Below are 12,347 nucleotides of genomic sequence, written 5' to 3'. Positions count from 1 at the left end.
CATACCCAATCTTTGCATTATCAGCTCAATTCCAACATTTTATTAATCCACAACCTTACCGCTGGTGGTTTGTACCGCTCCAAGAACCCCCTTCCCGAGAATTTGGGTTTAAACCACAGCCACTACGTGGATCCCGAAAAAACCTCAACCAACTGACCAGCTAGGACAAGTCCTTTGGGCAACTGGGCACCCGTAGTACCAGATAATGTGGTTAGACCCCATGTCAAATCATCCAAGGACTAGTGAAATGTCATCACCAGTTTATAGTCCCGGCAGACTAAAGGTACTGTTAGCACCTGGGATTGCAATACACCAAGATGAGGTGACGATGAAAGCATCGAGGGAACCTGCCCCAGGGGAACTAAGAGCGGTAACAGAAAATTATCCCGAAAATTATATTTTACCGTGCGTCAATCCTTTAATCAAGCGCCCCTTCCCGCGAATTCTGGTTGCAATCACAGCCACTATGTTGATCCCAAAGGAACCTCAACCAACTTACTAACCAAGACAAAGTTCTGCCTACAACTGACCACCCGTTGTACTAGATTATACAGTGTTCTGGTGCGATCCCACGTCAAATCATTCCATGAAAAGACCGAGGATACATTTGATTATCACCAGCTTATAGTCCCCGTAGAGGTACTGGTAGCACCTCTTTTCATCGAATGAGAAGTGTTATAAAGGTAACGTGACCACGGGGTGATGATATGACAAATCAGCATAAATGTAATAAATTAGAAAACCACGATATTAAATGATGAAAGGATCGATCCAGTGAAACCTAAGTCCATATATGAGACCATACAAAACTAAATTTTTATCCATTTAGTTTGAATTACCGAAAGTCTTTAGATTATTTGCTACAAACGAACGAAAAAATTTCCTTTTTACCGGTTTTACACCATTTGCTTTTCAAAAGGTGCTGCGTTTTCATGTATGCATCATGGTGCCGCTTTAAAAATCCAGTTTCAATTGGACTTGATTTAAATAAGTATTTTGACACAAGAAGTCTGTCAAGTCTGCGTAAAAAAGCGTGTAGTATATGATGTCAGATTTAATGTATTATACCGGTGTTGTCATATAAAAGATAAATAGTTAATGTTAAACGACATTTTTTTTTCCAAATTCTGTGAAAGTATGTCAAGTATTTAGACTAAATCTCATTTCATTTTACACACCTAAATCCCGGCTTATTAACAGTTTATATAGTAAAATTTTTTAAACACAATTTTTTCACTTTCAAAGAAAATTGAAATTTTTAATTTAAATAATCACTACTTACCAGTTATAAAGAGAAATCCAAATAAGATAAACAACACCAACGTTATTCTCGGCAACATAATGATATAAAAATTGTAGACTTAAGAAAAAGTGCAACAGCAACAGGCGGCAATTTATCAATTTTTATTTTAACGAAATTACAAAATCACACAATTTTTTTTTTTTTTTTACTTTTTATAAATTTATATTATTTTCTATGTGGCGAAGAATGTGTTAAACAAATTTGTTGTTTTTGTTGGCTCCATATGTGTTTTTAAAGAATTTTCTTGTTTATAAATATTTTGGAAAATTTTCTGTTTTTTGTTTTTGTTGTTACTAAAATTATGTAATTATTTCTTATTTTCTTGTACACTCTGCTTGAATGTATTGTGTTTGATTTAAAACAAGTAATTTATTAGATTTTTCTTTCATTGATTTCGTATACAACAATTTAATGTTTATGTTTTATTTTTTATATATTTTTTCTTTTTGTTGTTATTGTCTTATATTTGTTATTTATATTACGTTGTATTGTTGTTGTCGTGTTTAATTCAAAACTTAAGGTAGGACCTGACCAACCGACATAGATTCGAACATCTGAAATAAACAAATGCAAAAACAAAAATATAAATGTGATCATATGTTGTTGTTGTTGTTGCGGTTGGGGAGTCAGATTTTGTTTGTTTGTTCAGTTTCTCTCTTTCTCTTTTAAAATTTAAGTTGGATGATGCAGTTGCTGCTCCTCTTAGTACAGTGGAGTTTAAAACAATAATTGAAAGCTTTGTTTTGGAAATGACTAATTATGTGGATCATTCTAAACCAAGCAAGTTGGAATATGCAAATCAAAGAGCATACCAGATAATCAAATTCTTAAACGAACTCTAGACTAGGGTTCTATAAATCGACTTTCGAATAATCGACTTTTTGTCGAAAAACGTCGAAAAGTCGAAGTCGACTATTTTGTTCCAAAAAAGTCGATAAATCGACTATCGTCTGTGAAAAAAGTCCAAAAGTCGACTTTGTTAATAAAAGTCGAAAAGTCTGAAAGTCGGAAAGTCGAAAAGAGTCGATAAGTCGAAAAGATTCGAAAAGTCGAAAAGTCGAAATGTCGAATAAAGTCGAAAAATGTCGGAAAAAGTCGAAAAGTCGGAAAAAGTCGAAAACTCGAAAATTGTAGAAAAAAGTCAAAAATAGTCGGAAATTTTAAAAAAGTGGAAAAAAGTAAAAAACTCTAACATAGTCGGAAAAACTCGAAAAAAGTCAAAAAATAGTCGAAAAAATTCGAAAGTCGAAAATAGTCAAAAAGTCGAAAAAAAAATCGAAAAGTTGGAAAATGTCGAAAAAAGTCGAAAAAAGTCGAACAAAAATCCGAAAAGTCAAAAAAGTCGAAAAGTCGGAAAAAGTCGAAATGTCGACTATTTATAAAATACTTATAGTCGAAAACTCTAAGAGTCGACTTTTAATTAAATGAAAAAAGTCGAAAAGTCGAAAAATCGACTTTTCATAAAATGCAAAAGTCGAAAAGTCGACTTTTTACTAAATGAAAAAAGTCGAAAAGTCGACTTTTCGTTTCAACTATAGAACCCTACTCTAGACCAACTGTTTAATAAACCTTTTTGCAATTTCAATTTAATTTACAAATTTATTAATCATCATCCATCCCCACTGTTTTGTTTTTATATCATTGTTTCAGTTGCAGTTTGCATTTTAAAAAATAAATCGTGTTATTTTAATTTTATCTTATTGAAATTTTAAAACTAGTTTTTTTTTTGAATTATAAATACATATACTCGTAAAAATATTCGTATGTATAACCAATTTTTAATTAATTTTCGTATGACCTTTTTTATTATTAAAAATAAATATTTTTCTCGCATTTTTTTTTTTTTTTTAATAATAAACCAACTTTCAAAGTGTTTAACAAGGTTAAGAAGTTAAAATGTTTAATTATTAAAAATTATTCATTAAACACTTGAACTAATTAATATTTCCTATTTTATACTCAAATTATACTTAATTTGTTTTCGTAATTTTTTGTTTAGAAAATTACAACACTTTTTTTTGATAATTGTAGTATTTCAAATTTCCTGTTTCTTTACACCCAAATATTTTTGTTGCAAATGTCTTTTGGCCAAATTAAATGTGGTTAAAATTTAATAGACATACTTTTAACTAGACACCAAGCAACATTTTTGTGGCAAAGTTTGAATATTGTTAGTGTTTTTATCTTGCTATAAAATTTTATTGCTAAATTTGTTTCAAAAATGTTTTAATATTTATGAATTAGTTTTTTTTATTTATTGACACTCTATACTACTACAGTGTCGAAATATTTGCAAAATTTTAAATAACGAATAAACCGATTAACTGCCGGTTTCTCTAAATGCAAAAGAAATTTGCATTCTTACAAAGATATGTACTTATTTAAAACAAGAAAATTAATTAAATATATCTGTCTGTCTATCTATCTATCTATCTATCTATCTATCTATCTATCTATCTATCTATCTATCTATCTATCTATCTATCTATCTATCTATCTATCTATCTATCTATCTATCTATCTATCTATCTATCTATCTATCTATCTATCTATATATCTATCTATCTATCTATCTATCTATCTATCTATCTATCTATCTATCTATCTATCTATCTATCTATTTATCTATCTATCTATCTATCTATCTATCTATCTATCTATCTATCTATCTATCTATCTATCTATCTATCTATCTATCTATCTATCTATCTATTTATCTATTTATCTATTTATCTATTTATCTATTTATCTATTTATCTATCTATCTATCTATCTATCTATCTATCTATCTATCTATCTATCTATCTATCTATCTATCTATCTATCTATCTATCTATCTATCTATCTATCTATCTCTCTATCTATCTATCTATCTATCTATCTATCTATCTATCTATCTATCTATCTATCTATCTATCTATCTATCTATCTATCTATCTATCTATCTATCTATCTATCTATCTATCTATCTATCTATCTATCTATCTATCTATCTATCTATCTATCTATCTATCTATCTATCTATCTATCTATCTATCTATCTATATATCTATCTATCTATCTATCTATCTATCTATCTATCTATCTATCTATCTATCTATCTATCTATCTATCTATCTATCTATCTATCTATCTATCTATCTATCTATCTATCTATCTATCTATCTATCTATCTATCTATCTATCTATCTATCTATCTATCTATCTATCTATCTATCTATCTATCTATCTATCTATCTATCTATCTATCTATCTATCTATCTATCTATCTATCTATCTATCTATCTATCTATCTATCTATCTATCTATCTATCTATCTATCTATCTATCTATCTATCTATCTATCTATCTCTATCTATCTATCTATCTATCTATATCTATCTATCTATCTATCTATCTATCTATCTATCTATCTATCTATCTATCTATCTATCTATCTATCTATCTATCTATCTATCTATCTATCTATCTATCTATCTATCTATTCTATCTATCTATCTATCTATCTATCTATCTATCTATCTATCTATCTATCTATCTATCTATCTATCTATCTATCTATCTATCTATCTATCTAACTATCTATCTATCTATCTATCTATCTATCTATCTATCTATCTATCTATCTATCTATCTATCTATCTATCATGTGGAGAGTCATCATGTTCAATCAAGGTCCTACAACTAACACTAATTTTTATCAATAATTCTGTTCGTAGTTCAAACTGAAACATTTCAAGAAGGACATATTCGCATCTTTCGCAAAAAGAGGGCTGTCGTCTTTCTGATTCTGATTCACTGTTTCTTAAGTCATCCTCTAGAAGTAATCTTAATGTTGAATTTTGGAAATAATGGAATTGTTTTCCTTTTGAACATATAAGAACAAATAAATAATAAATTTGATCATGATCGGAAATTACGATTCGGAATGTTTACCCCTATTAAGCTCGTTGTCAAAAGTACACATTTATATGGTTAATACTACCAATTATAACAATTTTACCAACCCTACGATGATGTCTGCTCTACATTTTATAAATCAATGAGAAGGGGTATATTGATATCTTATTTAAAATTCTAAGACGTTTTAGTATATCCGTTTGTCTTTCTGTCGAAATCACGTACAAAATCTCTGTCAAATTTTAAGAGGATCGGTCGGTCCATGAATGGAAAAACAGCTTTCTTCAAACACAATGTCACGTTCAAGATCAAGATTCGAGGTAGAAGTCAAAAAAAAATTGGCAAATAAATATTCCTCTATTCCCGAAATTAAAAACGTATATTTTTTGTTCAGATTCTAATTTTTGAATAACTGAAAATTGCGCTTGAATTTATAAAATTTTCTAATGGGAAAATATATTTTAAAATTTCGGTGCTCAATGACGTAACCGCTCATTGAAAGTAAATGGCAAAAAATTGCGTAAAACTTTGTAATAGTTGTACTAGACAGCTGATTCTAAACATTTTTTATTTATTTCAACAAGTTGTCATATCATTTTTTTTAACAAGTTTTGCAACTTTAATTTACTTTATAAAAATATATTTAATTGAATCAAACAAAACAAAAAAAAAGGAAAATTGTGAATGTCAATTAATTGCTGACATACTTAGAAATATAAATTAAATGTTATTAATTAATGTATTTAAAAGTAATTACAGTCATTATTTAGATTTTTATTTCTTTTGCCAAATTTTACTGGGAAATATTTATTAAATGTTGCACACCAAAAAATTTACAAAAAGCTAGGCGTTTACCACAAAATTAACAATTAAAAAAATTAAATATTTTCAGTTATTAAATATAAATTACAGCACATAAACTATAATTTATTATTTTTTTCTACTTTTTAGTTTTTTTTTTTCTTACAGATTTGAAATTTACTATAGTTTAACTTTTTTTAATTTGAAAATTTTATTCTCTTTATGCTTTAATTTCCCGCTTTTATGTTTTCAATTGTTCAAAAGTCCACGACTTACTGAACATTATTGTTTTAGATATTTTTGCAATTCGTTAATTTTTCTTATATATTTTTTTGTAGCAGTATTTCTTCTCATAAAGTGATTTTTGTTAATTTTTTTATTTTTCAATTTTTGAGTTTGTGTCTTAAGTCTTTCGTTTTTTTTTTTTATTTCTTTTTTATTCAACATCGGTTGTACTACAACTGAGAAGCTTTTTCATTCGTTTAAGCTTATTTTATGTTGCTACAAAACTGGTTTTATGTCTTATTATTGTTGTTGCTGCTATTGCATTGGGAGATTTATTTATTGCTGTATGTGTAAAGTCGTGCCCCCAAAAGTTTATTAGTTTTCTTGTTTTTATTTTCAGAACATTTAATGATATTTAGTTGTTATGTGTTATGCCACAAAATGTTGAAAGTTTATTGAAGTGTTTAGGAGTTTAAGTTTATAGAATATTTCACATAAGACTTCTATTTGTGCTTTAAAGTTGTAATGACGATGTAGCAATTATAGCAACTGGATTAATGGGTTTGTTTACCATGGAATCACAAAGTTAGCTACTTGATGCTTGATTTTACTGTTCTATTTATAGAGAATCTTTGGGTAAAATTTCACAATCTTATCAGCACGCTCTGCATTCGTCTGATCCGTTTAAACCTCTGTTGGTACAATATTTGTTCCAATCAAGTTTACACATACCCTTAGACTGAACTAGAACTGAACTGAACTAGAACTGAACTAGAACTGAACTAGAACTGAACTAGAACTGAACTAGAACTGAACTAGAACTGAACTAGAACTGAACTAGAACTGAACTAGAACTGAACTAGAACTGAACTAGAACTGAACTAGAACTGAACTAGAACTGAACTAGAACTGATAACTGAACTAGAACTGAACTAGAACTGAACTAGAACTGAACTAGAACTGAACTAGAACTGAACTAGAACTGAACTAGAACTGAACTAGAACTGAACTAGAACTGAACTAGAACTGAACTAGAACTGAACTAGAACTGAACTAGAACTGAACTAGAACTGAACTAGAACTGAACTAGAACTGAACTAGAACTGAACTAGAACTGAACTAGAACTGAACTAGAACTGAACTAGAACTGAACTAGAACTGAACTAGAACTGAACTAGAACTGAACTAGAACTGAACTAGAACTGAACTAGAACTGAACTAGAACTGAACTAGAACTAGAACTGAAACTAGAACTGAACTAGAACTAGACTGAACTAGAACTGAACTAGAACTGAACTAGAACTGAACTAGAACTGAAACTAGAACTGAACTAGAACTGACTAGAACTGAACTAGAACTGAAACTAGAACTGAACTAGAACTGAACTAGAACTGAACTAGAACTGAACTAGAACTGAACTAGAACTGAACTAGAACTGAACTAGAACTGAACTAGAACTGAACTAGAACTGAACTAAACTGAACTAGAACTGAACTAGAACTGAACTAGAACTGAACTAGAACTGAACTAGAACTGAACTAGAACTGAACTAGAACTGAACTAGAACTGAACTAGAACTGAACTGAACTAGAACTGAACTAGAACTGAACTAGAACTGAACTAGAACTGAACTAGAACTGAACTAGAACTGAACTAGAACTGAACTAGAACTGAACTAGAACTGAACTAGAACTGAACTAGAACTAAACTAGAATTGAACTAGAGCTAAACTAGAACTGAACTAGAACTGAACTAGAACTGAACTAGAACTGAACTAGAACTGAACTAGAACTGAACTAGAACTGAACTAGAACTGAACTAGAACTGAACTAGAACTGAACTAGAACTGAACTAGAACTGAACTAGAACTGAACTAGAACTGAACTAGAACTGAACTAGAACTGAACTAGAACTGAACTAGAACTGAACTAGAACTAGAACTGAACTAGACTTGAACTAGAACTGAACTAGAACTGAACTAGAACTGAACTAGAACTTAAAATGAACTACGTTTTTCTACAGGTTTTAAAACCAAGCAACAAGTCCACAAGATTTTCGAAACTTTCAAAAAGTTATACCCCTATTATACACACATACTTATTTCTTTAATTAAAACCTTGTTTAATTATAAAATTTTGGTTTTTATACAAAGTATTTAGGCATAATTGTGTGTAATAAACATTTTTTATCTCAATTAATCAAAAAACCATCTTGAGATGTTTGAGGTTAAGATTTGTGCCATCAATTACAAACAACGCAATTAAAGTGCTAAAATTGAAATTATTGTGCGTATGTGTTTTAAGTCTTTTGTTTTGTTTAACACAAATCGTATAAAAAACCAAGAATATATGTGTATAAATATACAATAAATTTTGGTTGTAGGTGTTAAGAATCAATGGCTCAAAGAGTATAAAAAAGAAAAAAAAAAAAGAATTTTAATATTATTTTTAACCTTGGAAAAAAGTAACAATAAGAAATAATAATTGTGGAAAAAAGATTTTTGTTTTTTTCAAAATTTTATTAAGCGGCGAATTATATTCGCATTATGAAAATTTTATTAATTTCAAAAATATTTCTCAAGTTTTGTTTAGATACCTAAGCGTGACTGTAAATCCATAAGCAAAAGCTATTTATTAAATTTATTTCTACTGTTTAGAATGAAAAAATAATATTCCATTGATTTTTAATAAAATCTTTTCCTTATCGTTATCTTATTTTATTCTTAATTCTTGTTATGCGAGGTTAAAGACATTTACTAACCGACTTTAGCACACTATCGATTCTGTATCATCAAATACAAGGTCACAAGCTGACAGTAGTCAACGTTGATAATGGTTAATGGTAAATTATGTTCACTCACTTCTTTTCAATTCCCCAGTTTGTGCAGGCCTTAAATTGAGTTTTTTTTTTTTTGTAATTTATGTGAATTCATTATTTTATTCGGCCCCAGCATCTTTCTCAGCATGATGAGTTTTACAATGTTAAATTCGTGTTCTTCATTTGTAAATTTGTCTGTCCTCAGTTTTTCTGACAAGAAGGCTGAATAAAGGCAAGCAAGATCAATGCATGTATATTTTTTTATTTTATAAAAAAGTGGAAAAAATCTGAGAAGAAAAAAAACTAGTTAAAGCTGTTGAAAATATTGCAAAAATTGCGGTAATAATGTCAAAGTACTTAAATCATGTTCATTATTGATCTACTGCAGGCATTTGTTAAATTTTGGCTCTAAGAATCGTTTTTATTGTAACGAGTTTAAAAAAATTTCTTTAAACTGAAGAAGTTTTTTGTTAGGAAATGTTTTCCATAGCAAACATGTCTTTCTTGGGAATATTCTTTTTATAGAAATCATTTTTCTATAATAACAAGTATTCCTTTGAAAGTATCTTTTTATAGGAAACAAGTATTCATCTGGATGATTTGTTCTATAAGAAACAAATTTAATAGGAGATAAGCATTTCTTTAAACGACTTTTTCTATAGAAAACAACTCTTCCTTAGGAAAATTTTCTATAGGAAACAACTCTTCCTTAGGAAAATTTTCTATAGGAAACAAGTCTTCCTTAGGAAGAATTTTTTGTACGAAACAAATCTACCTTATGAAGAACTTTTTATACGAAACAAGTCTTCCTTAGGATGACTTAGGAAAGACTTTTCCTATAGGAAACAAGTCTTCCTTAAAAAGACTTTTTCTATAAGAAACAAGTCTTCTTACGAAGACTTCTCCTTAGGAAGACGTTTACTGTAGGAAACATGTCTTCCTTAGGAAGACACTTCTTATAGGAAACGTGGAAGACACAAGTCTTCCATAGGATGACTTTTTCTCGAAAGACTTTTCCTATAGGAAACAAGTCTTCCTTAAAAAGACTTTTTCTATAAGAAACAAGTCTTCTTACGAAGACTTCTTCTTATAAAGACTTTTACTGTAGGAAACATGTCTTCCTTAGGAAGACACTTCTTATAGGAAACGTGGAAGACACGAAACAAGTCTTCCTTAGGATGACTTTTTCTATAGGAAACAAATGTTCCTTAGGAAGACTTTTCCTATATGAAACAAGTCTTCCTTAAAAATACTTTTTCTATAAGAAACAAGTCTTCTTACAAAGACTTCTCCTTAGGAAGACTTTTTCTATACGAAACATGTCTTTCATAGAAAGATCTTTTCTATAGGAAACCTGTCTTCTTTAAGAACATTTATTCTATTGGAAATAAATTTTCATTAGAAAGACTCTTATAGGAATAAAATTTCCTTAGGAAGACTTTTCTATAGAAAACAAATATTCCTATAAGAAACAAAATTTATTTAGCAAGACCTTTTTATAAGAACCAAGTCTTCCTTAAGAAGGCTTCTCTATAGGAAACATGTCTTCCTTAAGAAGACTTATAATAGAAAACATGTCCTTCTTAGGAAGACCTTTTCTTCAGGAAACAAGTCTTTTTTCCGAAGATTTTTCTGTACCTATTCTTCTAATTCCTTAAGAAGACTTTTCTATAGGAAACATGTCTTCCTTAGGAAGACTTCCAATAGGAAACATGTCTTTCTTAGGAAGACCTTTTCTTTAGGAAACAAGTCTTCTTTCCGAAGATTTTTCTGTACCTATTCTTCTAAATCCGAGTGTATGTGTACATCAGTAATAAAAATATCATAAAAATTTTGTAATTTTTCAAATTTCCTAAAAATGGTCAAAGAATTATTCACCATATTTGGTACTAAACATAAATTGCTGAATTTTTTTTTTTACAAACAAAATTATAAATTTAGAAATTGTTAATAACCAAGAGAAACCAATTATTATAATTTGCTTCTAACAAATTTAATTCTCTTCTTTTTCTAACGTTTGTATCTTATTAACAATCATTTTTAAAAAAATTACATACAATTTCCAACATGTCAAATTTAATTCAAAATCATGTTATTGCTATATTTTAAGCATCCTCTCGATTATTTTGAAAATTTTCAATTGTAAAAAATAAAAACTCATCTTAAGAACTTGAACGATTTTGGGCACATGAGTTCATAGATGAACATAAAAGTAGAGCAGTTTATTGTTGTTATAATTTTTTGAAAGTGATGATAATGTTGGCGACGATGACAACATCAATTGTGTTTAAAGAAAAAAAATAAACTTTTAAAAATAATATGTATAAATAGAGGTACCATAAGTAACCAGCATTTAATATTTGTTTTTATTAGTTTTAACAATCTCCAAACTAATTTTTTTTTTATTATTTTAATTTAACCATAAAATTTTTTATGTTTAATATTAATTGAAGTTATGAAGAAGGAGTGGATGGTATACAAACAAATTATGTTTGTACTAAATTATCATCCTTTCAAAATTAGATTAATCATTTTATTTTATTACTTTATTTGAATTTGTTAAACTAATTAGGAACATTCTTAATTACTAATTAGCTTTTTGAATTGATTGAATGAAAATCTATAAAAGTGGATTTTCTGGTACTTTTTCGTTTCCCACCTCAAGTCAACAATCGAAATGCCAACTTCTTCGCCTAGTTGTAGCAATCTGGTAAACTATACCAAGCGTATAAGCGCTTAAATTCAAGGCATTTTTTTTAAAGCCACTTTTGTTGCAATCTGCTACATTTCTGGACCTTCAAATTACTTTCCACCTTCCGCCATGGGGCATGTTACCTTGGTGAAATCTCCATCTTGGTGTTATATCAATTCCAGGCGAAAGGAGGTGCTACCAATACATCTATGTATGCTCGGCCTTTCCGCCAGATAATCTGGAACTACTGATTGCCAGTTGCCCTCAAAACTTTGTCCTGGCTGTTCAGTTGGTTGAGTTTTTTTCGGGATCCACATAGTGTCTGCGGTTTAATAGACTGTTATATCCAAATGACATATATTTCTGGATACTCTCTCCATTACTATCAGATGTTATTTCAACAGATGTCATTGATTGATATGACAGAGCAACTTTTGCTAGATTCCTGAACCCGTTAAGTATCTCTTACTCTTCGCATAGTAGGGCGCCAGTATAGGTTGGAGAATTGTCAGGTTGACATTCGGCAGTTGACTGTAATTTTCGTGGAACATATGTAAGTTGGTGAAAAATCTGGAAAGACTCGTTTGCCCGACGAAAGACTAATACTAA

At 29.3% G+C, this 12,347-nt stretch overlaps 2 protein-coding genes across 7 annotated transcripts in view; one reads left to right on the top strand and one right to left on the bottom strand.

Moving 5' to 3' along the window:
* The window catches only part of LOC119600359, a 52,800-nt gene extending 46,517 nt beyond the window's left edge, over nucleotides 1–6,283 (bottom strand). Inside the window, exons 1-2 of one of the 5 annotated variants that reach the window (XR_005231135.1) lie at nucleotides 6,171–6,271; nucleotides 1,283–1,857 (exon numbers count right to left, since the gene is read on the bottom strand). Coding sequence is in view for 2 of the 5 variants with exons in the window: in XM_037950527.1 (XP_037806455.1) it covers nucleotides 1,283–1,340 (58 nt within the window). In the remaining 3 variants the exon portion in view is untranslated. The other 4 variants (XR_005231137.1, XR_005231136.1, XM_037950527.1 and 1 more) reach the window with 4 other exon arrangements.
* Nucleotides 1–12,347, top strand: part of LOC119600355 (RING finger protein 17) — a 183,435-nt gene that overhangs the window by 156,439 nt on the left and 14,649 nt on the right. The gene's annotated exons all lie outside the window — the stretch shown is intronic.

Source organism: Lucilia sericata, unplaced genomic scaffold (assembly GCF_015586225.1).
Source record: "Lucilia sericata isolate MDLA Ls3-8-SP2 unplaced genomic scaffold, ASM1558622v1 Contig000111F_arrow, whole genome shotgun sequence".
NCBI classification, from domain to species: domain Eukaryota; kingdom Metazoa; phylum Arthropoda; class Insecta; order Diptera; family Calliphoridae; genus Lucilia; species Lucilia sericata.
The sequence above is the reverse complement of the archived record's forward strand: the minus strand, read 5'-3'. Positions and strand labels throughout refer to the sequence as shown.